At 40.1% G+C, this 15,258-nt stretch overlaps 1 protein-coding gene across 1 annotated transcript; it reads left to right on the top strand.

Moving 5' to 3' along the window:
• Window positions 1-11,447: 11,447 nt before the first annotated feature.
• KCNE5 (potassium voltage-gated channel subfamily E regulatory subunit 5) lies at window positions 11,448-11,879 on the top strand. Its single transcript, XM_011374323.1, has one exon. It carries the CDS (start codon window positions 11,448-11,450, stop codon window positions 11,877-11,879), a length of 432 nt encoding a protein of 143 aa, XP_011372625.1.
• Window positions 11,880-15,258: the final 3,379 nt, after the last annotated feature.

Below are 15,258 nucleotides of genomic sequence, written 5' to 3'. Positions count from 1 at the left end.
TGATTGATGGGTCTGTGTTTTTTTTTTTGAATATACCTCAGTCTTTGTCCTGCTATAACAGAATAACATAAATGGCATGGCTTAAACAACATTCACCTCTCAGTTCTGGGGGCTCTAAGTTTCATATCAGGGTGCTAATATTGTCAAATTCTTAATGAGATGCCCCTTTCTGGTATACAGATAGCCAGTCTCTTGCTGTATCCTCATATGGCAGAGAACAGAGAGCTAGGTCTTGTGTCTTGTCTTGTAAGGAAACTAATCCTATCATGAGGCTTCTACCCTTATGACCTAAACACCTCCCCAAGGCCCCACTTCCTAATATCATCACATTGGAGATTAGAATTTCAATGAGTTTTGGGGAGACACAAACCTTCAGTTTATGACAAAAGCTTTCAACCAAACCTTATTTTGGCTTTAGCCCCTTCTACTTTTAGAAGTATGTGGTGCTGCCATTTTCAGAGACTTTTGGACATTCTATACAATATAGAAAGCTTGGTTCTGTTTTCCTCACTGCCCATTTATGATTCTGTTAATATTTGACTTTCCATCAGCCTTCTGACTTTCAAAAATCGTTACTGTTATCATTTCTATTTCCCCACTCCTTGTGGGTTTACACCTTTAAAAATTTATTTACTGTAGTTTTGGTGGGTTTTCTTTCTTCCTGAAACTCCTTTATTCTTTACCCAGAAGTCACCCCCAGATTTCTTTATCAGATATGATGAAATCTGTATCTAAGTTATTAAGAGGCGCTTAACTACACACTAGAATAGCTAAACTTTGGAAAACTGACAATACTAAGTGATGGTGAGAATGCAATAAAGTATGTCAACTCATACATTGCTGAAAGGAGTGAAAATTGGTGCAACCATTTTGGAAAGCTGTTTGAGTATTCATAAAGCTAAATATACATTTAACCAATGACTTAGATATCTCACTCTTGGGTCTATACACAAGAGAAAGAAGTACACTAAGTCCTCACTTAATTTTGTCGATAGATTCTGTAAGTTTAAGTAAAATGTATAACAAAAGCAATTTTACCCTACACTAATAGATAAAAAGAGTTAAGTTTCTATGGCAAAAAAAAAAATTGCATCAACATTATGGCAAAGTGACATTGAATGAAATAATGCTATTCAAGTATCTGCTGTACTTCTGTACACATACAGACCCCATAATGACCCCAAATTGGAAACGACTACAATGCCTAGCAACAGGAGAATAGATAAAATAGTTATATTCATAAAAGGAAACACTACATAGCAAATAAAAAGAATTAACTACTACTACAGGCAAAAATACAGATAAATCACAGATTGTGTCATACAAAAGTTAGTCACAAAGGAGTACATTATGAGTCCATAAGAAGTTTGAGAACAGGCAAGACATCCATAGTGATAGAATACCGAATAATGTTTGTTTGTTTGTTTTTTTCCTGAATAAGGTGGTGTTATTGCCTGAACAGAGGCATGAGAGAACCTTCTGGAATGCTAGAAATATCCTTTATCTTGTTTATAGGAGTACCCTGGGTAGGGTCAGATGTATTTGGCCTAGGCAGGTAAGATTGGTAGTATAGAGGAGAAACTGAAGGATGGGTGTATTTGGGTGTGTTGAGGGAGAAGAGCATGAACCAATTAGGTTCATTGTATTCTGTCCTGCATATGCTAATCCTTGAACTGATCAGTCTTTGGAACAAGTGTGTTTAAATAAGGATGCAGAAGAACTTGAAAGACTCATCTGATGAGGAGCATATTTGTAGGCCTAATGGAGAGGAAGCAGATACAGTGTGAAATAAGGGGCCCAGACAACTTGGGTGAACTTAGCAATAAAAAAGGAATTCTTTCCATTTGTGACAACATAAGTGAACCTTGAGGGTATTATGCTAAGTGACATAGGTCAGACAGAGGAAGACAAATACCATATGCTCTCAATTATACTTAGAATCTAAAAAAAAAAACTTTAAAAACAAGCTCATAGATACAGAGAACAATTGGTTGTGGGGGCAGGAGGGGACAAAATGGGTAAAGGGAATCAAAAGGTACAAACTTCTACTTATAAAATAAGTCTTGGGAGTGTAATGTACAGCATGGCGACTATTGTTAATAATATACTATATTACATATTTGAAAGTTGCTAGGAGGGTAGGGCTTAAAAATTCTCATCACGTGAAAAAAATTTTAACTATATATGATGACAGATGTTAACTAGATTTATTATGGTGATCATTTCACAACATATCGAATGATAGGATGTTATATGTCAATTCTAATACCTCAATTTTGAAAGTGAAGAAAATATTTCCTGAAGGAAGGAAGGAGAAAATCTAGACCTTGAAGGATGAGTAAAATTTGGATAATGTGAAAGGGTTAAGGGTTTGCAGGGAAGAACAACATGAATAGAGCCAGATATTGTCATGGTGTGTGCCAGGTACAATTTAGAGAATAGCTGAAGTTACCAGAAATGTTTATGTTTTGAAGCAGTGGGAAATTAGCAGGTTGCATACTGCCTATTTAACATAATGCTGGATGAACAAAGAGCTGCTGAAGCATTATTGTCCCCAAAACAAAGTCGAGATTAAAACAAACACACGGTAGTTGACAAGACTGTTCTGGTTTTTCTCTTAGCATCTAATTTTAAGTCAATCTCTGCCTATCAACTGTGGGAACCAATTTCTCAGGTGGTCTGGGTCTTCATTCCAATAATTCCATAATTGTCCCATATCATCTTCCAGCTCAGAGGCTGTCACTGAAACCCCTGGCACCCCCGAGGCAAAGGACGCTGGGCCATCCTTCATAATGTAGGGGTGAGGGGAGGTGACCATCTTGTTCTATTTACCCATACGTTGCAGATATTGCTTTCCACATGGAGAAGGTGTCAGAGTGGCTACTCAAAGCATCTCAAGTGTCACACCCTTAAGGACGTCTGCTCTGAGCTCTCTAAGTTAAATGCCCCTCTTCTGGGTCCCATAGCACCGTCTGCTTATTGCTAATGATGAAACAACCACAGCTGACATTATAGAATATTTTTTAAAATTAGTTTTAAATATTTTTCCAATTATATTTGACATACAATATTATATTAGTTTCAGGTGTACAACATAGTGATTAAACATTTATATAACTTCTGAAGTGATCACTCCAATAAATCTAGTGCCCATCTGACACCATACATAATTATTCAAATATTATTGACTATATTCCCTATGCTACACTTTACATCCCCATGACTATTTTATAACCGCCATTTTGTACTTCACCAAAACCCCAACCCTCTTCCATCTGGCAAGCATCAAAGTGTTCTCTGTATCTATGAGTTTGTTTCTGTTTTGTTTATTTTATTCTTTAGATTCCACATATAAGTGAAATAATATGGCTTTTTCTTTTCATGTCCGACTTACTTCACTCAGCATAATACCCTCTGGATCCATCCATGTTGCTGCAGATGGTAAGACTTCATTCTTTTTTAAATGTGAGTAATAATAGTCCATTGTATATATGTGCCACCTCTTTACCCATTCATCCGCTAATGGCCACCAACGTTGCCTCCATATTTTGGCTATTGTAAATAATGCTTCAATGAACATATAGATGCACATGTCCCTTTGAAGTAGTGTTTTGGGTTTCTTAAAATAAATACCCCAAAGTTGGATTATTGAGTCCTTCTTTGTCTCTTGTTATAGCCTTTGTTTTAAAGTCTATTTTGTGGAAGTATTGCTACCCCAGCTTTTGTCTTTGTTTCTTTCCATTTTCATGAACTGTCTTTTTCCATTCCTTTACTTTCACTCTGTGTGTGTCTTTTGATCTGAAGTGGGTCTCTTGTAGGCAGCATATGTAAGAATCTTGTTTTCTTATCCATTCAGCCACCCTATCTTTTGGCTAGAGCATTTAATCCATTTTTATTAAAGTATCTGAAGAATAAATATGTAGTTATTGCCATTTTATTATTCACATCTTCAATATTGTCAGATGGGGGGTGCTGGGATCGGTGAAGTGGGGAGAGGATTAAGGGGGTACAAATTGGTAGTTATAAAACAGTCATAGGGATGTAGAGTATAGCATAAGGAATAAAGTCAGTAGTATTGTAATAACTATATATGGTTTCAGATATGTACTGGATTTATTGAGGTGATCAATTCATAAGTTATATAAATGTCTAATCACTGTGTTGTACACCTGAAACTATTATAATATTGTATGTCAACTATAATTTAAGAAATAAAAATATAAAAATTACTATATTGCTTGGCAATCCCTCTTCTGGGTATCTACCAAAAAAAATTGAAAACTTTTATCTGTAAAGATATATGCACCCTGATGTTCATTGCAGCATTATTTACAGTGGCCAAGACATGGAAACAACTGAAATGTCCTTTGATAGATGATTGGATAAATAAGATGTAGTACAGATATACAATGAAATATTACTCAGCCATAAGAAAAGATGAAATACTGCATTTACGACAATATGGATGAATTTTGAGGTTATTATGCTAAGCAAAATACATCAGACAGAAAAAGTTGAGAACCATATGATTTCACTCATACATGGGATATAAAACTGAAAGTGACAAACGAACAAAAGAAACGAACAGAGACTCGTGGAGACAGACAACAGTTGAGTGGTTACCAGAGGGAATGGGGGAGGTAGAGGTAGATAAGGGTAAAGGGGGTCAAATATAAGGTGACAAAAGGAAACTTAACTTTGGATAATGAACACGCAGTGCAAATACATATGACGTATTATTGAACTGTACACTTGAAACTTAAGTAATTTTACTAAACACTGTCATCCCAATAAATTTAATTTAAAAATAGGATTATAATAAACAAAAAGTACAATAATGTTTCAAATTCCCTATTATACAAAGAACACTGCAAATCGAGAAGAAAGCACTAAAAACCTTTTCTTTAGAAACAAGTCAAAAGCATGAAAAAACATGTATAAAGGAATATGTGATTTAAAAATATTTTTAAATTAAAAAAAAAAAACTAAACTATGACCCACTCCTAGGTATTTACTCAAGAAAAAAGAAAACATATGTCTGCAAAAGGATCTGTATGAGAACATCCATAGCAGCTTTACTTTTAATAGTCTATTAAATGTCTATTGACAGGAGAATGGATGAACAAATTGTGGTATCGTCATACAATGGTATATTAGTCAGCAGTAAAAAAAAGTACTCATACTTGCAATGACATGGATGATTCTCAAAAACATCAGACTGAGCAAGAGAAGTCTTATACAAAAGATTTCATATTATATGATTCCATTTATATGAAGTTCTATAATATGCAAAACTAATTAGTGATGAAATTTAGAACAGTGGTTGTCTCTGGGAGTGAAGGAAGAGGATTACCTGAAAAGGACAAGAGGAAATTTTCTTGAGTGATGATGATGTAGGGGTTTAAGTTACGCAGTTACATTTGTCAAAACTCAGCAAATGTACAATTGGTATTTACATATTTCATTGTATTACATATTGTACCTCAAGAAGGAAAAAAAGAATAATAGTCAAATATTGAATTCCAGTTAAGAGTAGGTTTATGGAAAGGGTTTAAGAATGAAGTGTACTGATATCTGCAACTTCAAAAAGAGAAAAAGACAATGGATAGATAGATGGACAGACGGATAGGTGAGGGATGGATAAAGCCAATATAGAAAAACATTAGTGAGAGAATTTAACTAGTGAGTAACGAGGTGTCCACTGTAAAATTCTTTCAACTTTGCCTTGTTTGAAATTTTGCATAATAAACATTTGTGGAAATAAAATGTTACCTCAAATTCCCACATATTGCACAGAACAAATATTTTTCAAATTTGAAAGGCTTCATGGGAGGAAAGCAGACCTCAGACCTAGGTAAATATATCCTGAGCACCTACTATATGTCAGGTACTGTGCCAAGCTAGGTGAAGGATACAAAGACGAAGAACACAGTATTTTCCCTCAAAGGGATTGTAAGGACCATCTGACAGGCACACATATCACTGTTATCTTATGCTGTGGGGTTGTTAAGGAAAGTGAAATTTCATCTAATTGCAAGTATCTTAATTGTTCTCACCACAGAAAAATGATAATTATGTGACATGATAGAGTTCTTAGTTAATGCTATGGTGATACTTATATTACTATATATACACATATCAAATCAACACATTGTACACCTCAAACTTACATAATGTTACATGTCAATTATAGCTCAAAACACAATAATTCATAAAACAGAAAAGAAAAAGGAAAAAGTATCTGGCATTGAATACATGCTGTATAGTTATTGATGCAAATATAACTGGAAGGCATCTTCAAGAGAGAACACAGAGTGTTTTGAAAGCCACACTAAGGTGATAATTAGGCAATCTAATGGGGCTCACCCATTCAAGAATTTTCAGCATTCTTAGGAAATTGCTGGGAGAAAGGGTCAACTGCAATACATATCATTGTTTTAGAGGGATTGTCAGTCAAAGGAGCTTTTTCACATAACTGCAATGAGCACAGGGAGCAGGTAGAAGTATCCATGGAGAGGAGGGAGGCTCAGAATGACCCAGGAGAGCTCGGAAGCCCAAGGAGATAAGACCTTGAGTTCACTTTCTGGGAAATAGGAAGGTATTTAGTCTCTGTCCCTCTCCTACTTCTTCGCCCTATGATGCTGTGGCTCTGCAAGGCTATACTGGTTGTTTACAGCCAGCATCTAGTCTGTTTGTTGGTCCATTCTGACTGGTCCATGGCCAAGGCATACTGCTATTAAATATCTTTATATCAACTGTACCCACCTCATAGGGTTGTTGTAAGGCTAATTACTGTAATGTATATAATGTACCTAGCACATACTAAGCGTTTGATAAATGAGATCAGGGACCATATATGATGCTTTAGTATGTGGCCTGGATATAGGATTACCTCAGCACAAGTCCACCAAGACCCCAAGAAGTCTCTAAGGTAGTTATTTGAAGCCCCTGATGTTCATTCCACCCCACAAATATTGTGATCTTTATCAAACCCAGGTCACCCCAAAATACTGCACATATTCCCATGAAACAACTGAGAAGCACCACCTGGACCCAAGAACTATCACATTTATTCTCCCTCTTTTGAGAATGGACCTACTGTGGTGGTTCATGGCAGGCCACACCCTCAAGATGGTGCTGTTAGGAGCAGGTAGGGTGGGTTGCAACAGTGAGCTCAGACTACTTGAGATCTTCCTTTTTCAAACAAGGCTTTGGACTCTAGTGCTTAAATCGTGGATCCAGGTCAAAATTCCCTCCAAACCAGAATTCTGGCTGGCTTTCATGCCCACTGCTCATCCCGCTCCAGGTCCTGGCATTCCTTGTTTTTTCCCAGTTCACAAAGTGACTGTAAGGGTCATAAAGCTACCAACAGCTCACCAATGTGACTTGTTCACCAATGTGTTTCTAGGACTCAGCACGGTGCCTCGCACAGTGTAACATACAATAAATATTTGTTGAATAAATGAATAAGTTAATTACTTTTTCTCAGCCTGTAGTTGATATTTCATGAAGGGTCTTTCTTCCCCTCTCTTGGAGCCCACTATAGCTTTGCCAGCCTCTCGGACCCCAACAGTGCTTCCCATATGTGCCCATTCTTTGGCAACTAACCAACCTCGACTCAGTTCAATTCAACCATCTTCCATGGCGTTTCACTACTGGCAGGATGCACTCACAGTCTCAAGGAATAGCGAAGGCATTTCCTAGCTTGAGGCACCTCAATTGTCCTTTGAAAACAACTTTGGTGTGGAACATAACTTTTCCTAAGATATTTTGAAAGTCTAAATACACAATTACAAATTACTTCCCTTTGTCAACACACTTGATTACCGTACAGGAAATAAGTGAGTTATGGATGGTAGATAAACAGATGATTACTTGACAGGTATAAGGCAGATGTAGAAGGAGATGGAAGGGTCGGGAGGAAGGAGACCCAATCCTTGTCAGATGCATTTGCAGTTTCATTAAATGTGGTAAGGAAAGGAGGATGGCATCTCAGCCATTTAGGACTGGCCTGGTACTGGGTTTTGAAGAGATGCCCAGAAGCCCCTTGCATGAAAAGAAAGCTAGAATCCTCACACACAAACCTGTTTTTTTTTTTCCTGAGGGTTGAGCCTTTTTAAATGTTATCACTATTCTCTATTCCTGTTTCCACCCCTTCTACACATCTCCCGCTCCCTATCCCAATCTTCTGTAAATTAGTAATGTGCTTTCTCTCTGGTAATTATTTGTTTTAATGGAATTAGAATTAGCCTCTTATGTGTTCATTAAAACCTTGTTTTTTAATATCAATAACTCAGAAATAACCAAAAATCTTACAATAAGAGGTAATTTAAATGTATAATATTAGATCCATTGTCTGAAATACTGTGTAGACAATAAAACAATGTTATAAAAATAGTAATTGATGTAGAAAAATTCATATGTTGTTAAGTGAAAAAGGTAGACTACAAAACGATGTGTGAGCTCTCTGTGTGTGCTTGTGTGAGTGTATGTGTGTGCAGTGTGCAGTGTGCAGTATTGGTAACTTTTTTCTTGGTGTTTTTCTGTGTTTTATAAATTTTCTGCATTGAATACTGCAGTCTGAGTTGGGGCACGACCAGGAGGGGTGCATTATAAAGACTCTGAGAGCACAAACAGGTATTAAGCAAAGCTTTCTTCAGTCAATGAATTTTGAGGAAAGTGAAAGGCACAGAGTATTGGAGAGGAACTCGAGGAATATACTCTTTTTCAAATACAAAGTGGAGGACATGGTGGTGAGGACTTAAGGCACACCAAAGAAGATGGGATTCCATTAAAGAAGCAATAGGGAGCAACTCTGGGTTTATGAACAAAGGAGCGAATTGATGGGAGTGGTGTTGGAGGAGAATTATTCTAACCATAAGCAGGGTGGATTGGGCTGTCTAGCAGAGAGATCTGCAAGGAAACTCTCAGTTTGCATATTTGACCTGAGGTAATGAGAGCTTGGATTAAGCTTGTGGCAATAAAACCAGAAAGGAAGAAGCGGATGGATCTGAGAGATGTTACCAAGGAAGAATCAGAGCGAGAGGTTCAAATTTGGCTAAATATATGCCAGGTGGTAGGAGAAACCATGTAAGGAGGCACTTTCCAAGGAAATGGATGTTAAGAGAGGATATCAGAGGGATGAATCTTTGGGAATTCCAACAGTTAATGAGAGGAGGAAAGAAGAGGAGCCAGCGAAAGAGACAGAGAGTGATGGGTCAGAGAGATAAGAAGAGAAATTTGAGAATGCAATGCCATGAGAGTCAAGGGCAGAACATTACAGGAAAGAGTGGGTCATTGACGATATCAAATTCATCCTTGAGGTCAAAGATGAAAACTGAGCAGAGCCCCTTGAATTTGGCCAAGAGGTTGTTACTGAACTTACTCAGAGGGTTTGTCAGAAAGCGCTGGACTCTAGAATGTTCCAGGGAAGGGAGGGGTGGGGAAATAAAGGCAGCTCATGGATATCACCTGTGTGACAAGAGTAATGTATTAAGACTGAGAAGAGCAATGTCAAACTATCATTCTAGTCCTGCTACTTAACTACTTGAATTATTTTCTCTTCTGGAAATGGCAATAATCCTACTAGCTCATAAGGCTGTTGAACTATAATACAAGTTTAAATGATTATTTTTAACACGTTTATTCATTCAGTTAATCATTTACTCAACAAATATTTATTGATTAAGCGATTATTTTTATACTTCAATGAAGGAGCTTCTTCCTCCTTCTCCACCCTCCCCCCTGCAAAAAAACCTCAGAGATTTCTAGACATATTTTAACAGATAAGAGGAGTCTTTTAGCTTAACAGTGCTGTCCCTAGGTTGGTACTTACTTGAGACTTCTTAGCTGTGCCACCTGCCATTTGTCATGCCAAGTCATTTTTAACATTCTTTCCTGAGTCCTTCTGAAGCAAGGACATTGAGGCAAGGTGATTAGGAGAGAGCCAGTGGTCAGAGTCAAATGGAATGTCTCTGAGACCTGTGTAGAGGGTGTAACTGCAAGGAAGGCTCTGTTTGAAAGCCCTTTGTGCCAACCACACTCCAGCAACAGAAGGCTGCAGCTCCCGAGGGGGTGGTAGGCAGAGGCACCAGAAAACCTTTCTTTTTCGACCATGTCCCCTGCAGACTGAATGGCCCCTGGGCCAAATGGTCTTGAACAGGCAGCTCGATTTTCAAGGGCACACACTTTTCTTTCATTCTTTCTATTCTCACTTGGCAACCAGTTACAACCAGACCTGACCAGTACTACCTTATTTTTCTTTTCTACTCACTGTGTACAAATCAATCCTTTGAAAACTTTTCTTTTGTGAAGCTGAGTCTGTTTCAAGTTTGACATACTATGGATTGATCTTTGTCTTAGCGCCTTGTTTTATTTCCCCTAAAAGAAGATGCCCTATGAGAAAATGGCTGCCCCAGAAGCCAGCAGGGCCTAGACCTGTTATTAAGCTCTGGAAAGTCACAGAGCAGGGTGCTGGCTAAACTGGATAATGGCGGTGAGGGGTTGGGGTGAGGGGACCATATTTTCTAGAACTGGCACTTCTCGGACACTGAGACATCTAGAGAGTATGGTTAAAGGGCCTTTTTAAGGTTTCTATTCCTTTTAATAGAAGAACTTGGTTTCATTTCGAAGAAGATGGCTTACATAAGGGAAATGGAGTCACATTATGGATGGTACACTCACATGCTAAGATGTGTGGGCACATCTATAAATGTGACAGGACAGCAGAGTTGGGGTACTTCCAAGGAGGCTGGTACATTATCATAAACCTTTTTGGAAGACTAGAGAGTCCTACTCTGCTTTGGTCTTCTTGCAAGTGCAGACCACTCAGCTGCAAAATTTGGTCTGAGCATCTTCTGAGTAAGATGCTTTCCTCGGCCAGAGGAAGAAATGAGGGCTAAATAGCTAGGCCAGGGTCTTTGTCTATGAGAGTAATTGCCATAAGATGAGGGCAAGAGGTCTCGGCTGCTACTTTACTAAAGAGCGGACCGAACCTCAGGGAAAAGCCTGCCTTGGGGGGCCAGATGCTGTATCTCTGCCAAAGCCAGGCCTGTAGGCCAGGTGGCCAGAACTTGGAAGGGACTCTATTTCGCAGCCCAGGGTCCAAGCTTGGCCTCAGCAAGCTGCCTGGCCAGCCTCTGCTGCCTGAGGCCTCGAGCATTCTGAGCTCCCGCCCCTTCTCCTCCTTCCATCAGCGGTCCCCTTTCCCTGGAGCAGCGAGACAGCCGGAGCCTGGGAAGAGGAGGCTTCGGGCGGGAGGGGGCGTGGTGGGAAAGGGAAGGAGGGGCAAGGGTGCGGGGATAAGGAGGCTGGGGCGGCGGGCGCCTCCCAGCCATTGCATGGTCCGCCAGAGACCTGGGTGCTACCGCTGTCGCTTGCTTGCTTCCTCTCACCCAAGGAGAAAGGTAAGCAGCGTCCTGGAGCCTCCGTGTCACTCCCTGACAGCTATGAACTGCAGCGAGAGCCAGCGGCTGCGAACCCTCCTGAGCCGCCTGCTGCTTGAGCTGCACCACCGGGGCAACGTCAGTGGCCTGGGCGCCGGCCTCAGCCCAAGCATGGGCATGGGGGTCGTGCCTAACCCCTCCGTGGGCCGCGAGGTGACCAGCATCAAGGGCGATGACGCCTATCTCTACATCCTGTTCATCATGATCCTCAATGCCTGCCTGGCCGGAGGCCTCATCCTGGTCTACAACCTCTCGCGCAAGCTCGTCGAGGCCAAGGATGAACCGTCCCAGGCCTGTGCCGAGCACCAGTGGGTCGCGAGTGGCACCCTGGCCGCCGCTGACGCCGAAACTGCCACTGGTTCGCCGGCAGAGGGCCGCCACAAGCTCGCTCCCAGAGGGCTCTCCTCCCTCACCCAGGGCACCGAGGGAGTCTAGAACCACAGCCCCAGCTCTCTCGCGCTCTTCTCATCTCGCTTATTCCTGGGCGTAGCCATACCTTTTATTTTCAACCCCTTTCCAGGGTTTGCTTCACCTTTGGCCCAAACAGTGATGAGAGGCCAGGAGACCTATTCTCCCTGCCAGTTTCTCCTTCCTTTTTCCCATGCCTCCACCCCGCACCTCACACATCCAACTGCACTAAACTGCCTCTGCTCTCTTGTCTTCAGGCAGCCTTGACTCCAATATTTAGCCGTCTGGGAACTGAATCCAATACATCTAACACTTGGCATTGAACTGAAGCAGTGAGGTCTGTCAGAACTCCTAGCTGTCTAACTGGTAGCTGCTTCAGGGGCTGCCAGACACTGCTCACTCTGCAGAGCCAACAGGCCTGCCATCACTGCCATGCCTGCTGCAGCAGCTCCAGCTTCCTGTTGCCTTAGGGACAGAGACAAAGAAAATGAAGAGTCTTCAGACATCATTTCGCTTCCTCCCTCCCTCTTTCAGCAGGGAGCTAGCAGGACACTAGGACCAATCTGTGAGATAAAATGGACTTAATGGAGACTGAAGTGGGGGTCACAAAGGGGAGGGGAAGACCTATGACCCCAACTGTATGGATTTTTTGCATCCAGCTGTTGCTCCAAAAGTAACTTGCCTGATTTTTAGTAGTTTTGCCATCCATCTTCCGCCATGGGTAACCATTGCTGGATGTATCACCCCAATACGTTCAAATGCCTCTCCTATATAGATTCAGTTGTTACGGCAGCTGTCTGCTTCATCAATGGAACACAAAGCTCAGATGTCCCCTACTCTGTAACCTGGGGAATGTCTAAGGCGGGTAATAAAGGTTGTTTAAACAATAACCTAAGACTTCTCTCAAAGAGTACTATATAGAGAAGGAATCTTTTGCTTTTAGAAATGATGTTTAGATTTAGAGGGGGGGATTGTGGTGATATTTATATCTACATATCCAATTCCGATAGGATATTTTGTGGGTGAAGAAAAGTTTTATATGGCTAAATGGGTTATTTTTTCAAGTGTTTTAAAAGTTATAATTGCTTTATTACTTCTTTTTTTCCCCTCAATTATGAAGCACTTTCAAATATCACTAAGCTAAATAAGGATTTCCCACTTCTCTTTTGCAGTGTTTCAGGATAATTAAAAAAAAACCAAAAAACAAAAAAACTCTTATACTATCATTATCAGCTATTATCAAAGTTAATTTTTAGAAGCCACCTTCATAAATTGCTCAAAGAAGTGGCAATTATTAAAAGAGAAAAAGCTACTAAACAGTGTAAATCTTAGGTCAGAGGGAAGATGCTTGAACTAAGCAATCTCAATCAATGATGGGTACAGTTAGAGGTGTATATTTATTGATTTATTTTCCCTGTCTCAGGAAGTTCATCACTTGATTATGGCTGTTTGGGCTTAATCAAACACACGTAAAATCACCTCTTAGCATTAAGCTAACTAGCTTAAATATAGCTGGTTTCTCAGTAATAATGGGATATATATATATATATATATATATATATATATATATATATATATATATATATCTCACCTAAATGCATTGATAATATACAATCCTCATTCAAGGCATTGATTTTGACCATGTAGCCCATTTTGTATTTTACTGGAACTATTAATAAGTTAAATAAACTTACTTTCATTCCCAAGTTCTACTACTTGAAGATAAACTGACCTTGCCCCATTGGTCCTTCTCCAGTCCTAGTTTCAGCCCTAAGATAGCCCACTCTCTTTGCAGGTGGGGGCCAGGGATTAGGCAGCATTCCCAATGACAGGAAGAGAGAGGATGCTGTGAAAGTCATCTCTAGGTTTTCAGTGGAGTGTGGAGGGAGGACACCGATATTCTGCCATGCTGGGTGCATTGTGGGGGGCCAGTCCTCAGCAATGTATTTCCAGTACAAGGTCTCTCATTTATCTGGCATAATTGAGGACATGAGACTATTTTGATAATGAAGCATAATCACCGATTTAGGTGTTGAAACTTTGTAAACAATTATACCATGTTTTTCATAGACATTTAAAAATATATTGCCATAAATGAGGAAAGGAAGGGAGAGAGGAAGGAAGGAAGGAAGGAAGGAAGGAAGGAAGGAAGGAAGGAAGGAAGGAAGGAAAAAGGAAGGAAGCTGGGAGCAGTTGGGGCAATGCCCATAATAAAAATTATTGTGCCAGCTGTGGAAAACGAATTCCGCTGCAAAAATATTCCTGCTTTTAAAAATATTTTAACCTTTTAAAGATAATTAGATTACCCATTAAGACCATGTAGCAAGAGTAGCTACAGAACTCTCTCAGTGAGAAAAGTGAACTGGCCTTGGAAGAACAATTTGCTTTACTGCCCAGTTGCTTTCTTCAAACACTTTCAGGGGTGCAACTAGGTCCCAGATAATGAAGTTTTCCAGAAGTCTGAACACTCTATTACCCACTGGGGGTGTTAACAGCACTGAAGTGATCATATCCTGCTTGGCGAAAGATAGAGAGAGGAAAGAAAAACTAGGGGTTTGACCAACCCCCAATTTTGATAATGTATCCCTGAATAACATAAGCTGTGACCGTACAAATTGGGAAAATGTTAGCTTTATCCTTAATGTGATTCTAATATATTAGAATGCTTTTTTCCCCCAACCCACCCAGCAGTCTATTTCTTCTTTCTGTGTAAGAAGATCCTGTTTCACTTCAGGTTCAGATCTTTGCTCCCTAATAATACCGCAGAAGAAGATCCACCCTTACTTGTAACTTGAGGCTTTCAACAAAGCAAGACTAGGAGATGTTTTGAGTTCCAATGTCTGAAAGTGCTCATTAACAGAGCAAAAAGTACCAAGCATTTCTTCCATTACAGACATAATTCTGTGTTGTTGATTCACTTTTCCAGAGGGATATAAATGGGGTCTTTCATTTGTTTGTAGTTACCATCATCTCTTTTCCAATTTACCATTTCTTTTAGAAACCAAAGATCTGTACATGATTTGTATCAACAGAGAGAAAAGAGACTGGGCTGCTTTCCAAACAACCTTGGCTTGTGTCATGGAGAGAGCACAGGACCAAAATCAGAAAGACTGGGGTCCAGCCCTAGCTTTACTGATTAGCAGGCTTGGTTTCTCAGAGTGCACTGCTTAACCTCTCTGGGCCTTCACAGCTGTGGGGATTTGAGGATCAAATGAGATGACATATGGAAAAGGGCTAAGAGAAGTACAGTAGCTATAGAAGCATAAGGTGTTAAGTTTATATTTTTATTTTCCTTCCTTGGGGGAGTACCCTTAAGCAGTTGCGTAGGGGAAGGGGGAAGAAAAAATTCTTCACTATGTAGAGTGTACTCTCATTGCTTAAACAGGAGGATTGCAGAGACTTGGCA

This window comes from Pteropus vampyrus, unplaced genomic scaffold (assembly GCF_000151845.1).
Source record: "Pteropus vampyrus isolate Shadow unplaced genomic scaffold, Pvam_2.0 Scaffold244, whole genome shotgun sequence".
Lineage (NCBI taxonomy): Eukaryota > Metazoa > Chordata > Mammalia > Chiroptera > Pteropodidae > Pteropus > Pteropus vampyrus.
Note: the sequence above shows the minus strand (reverse complement) of the source record. Positions and strands in the feature narration are given on the sequence as shown.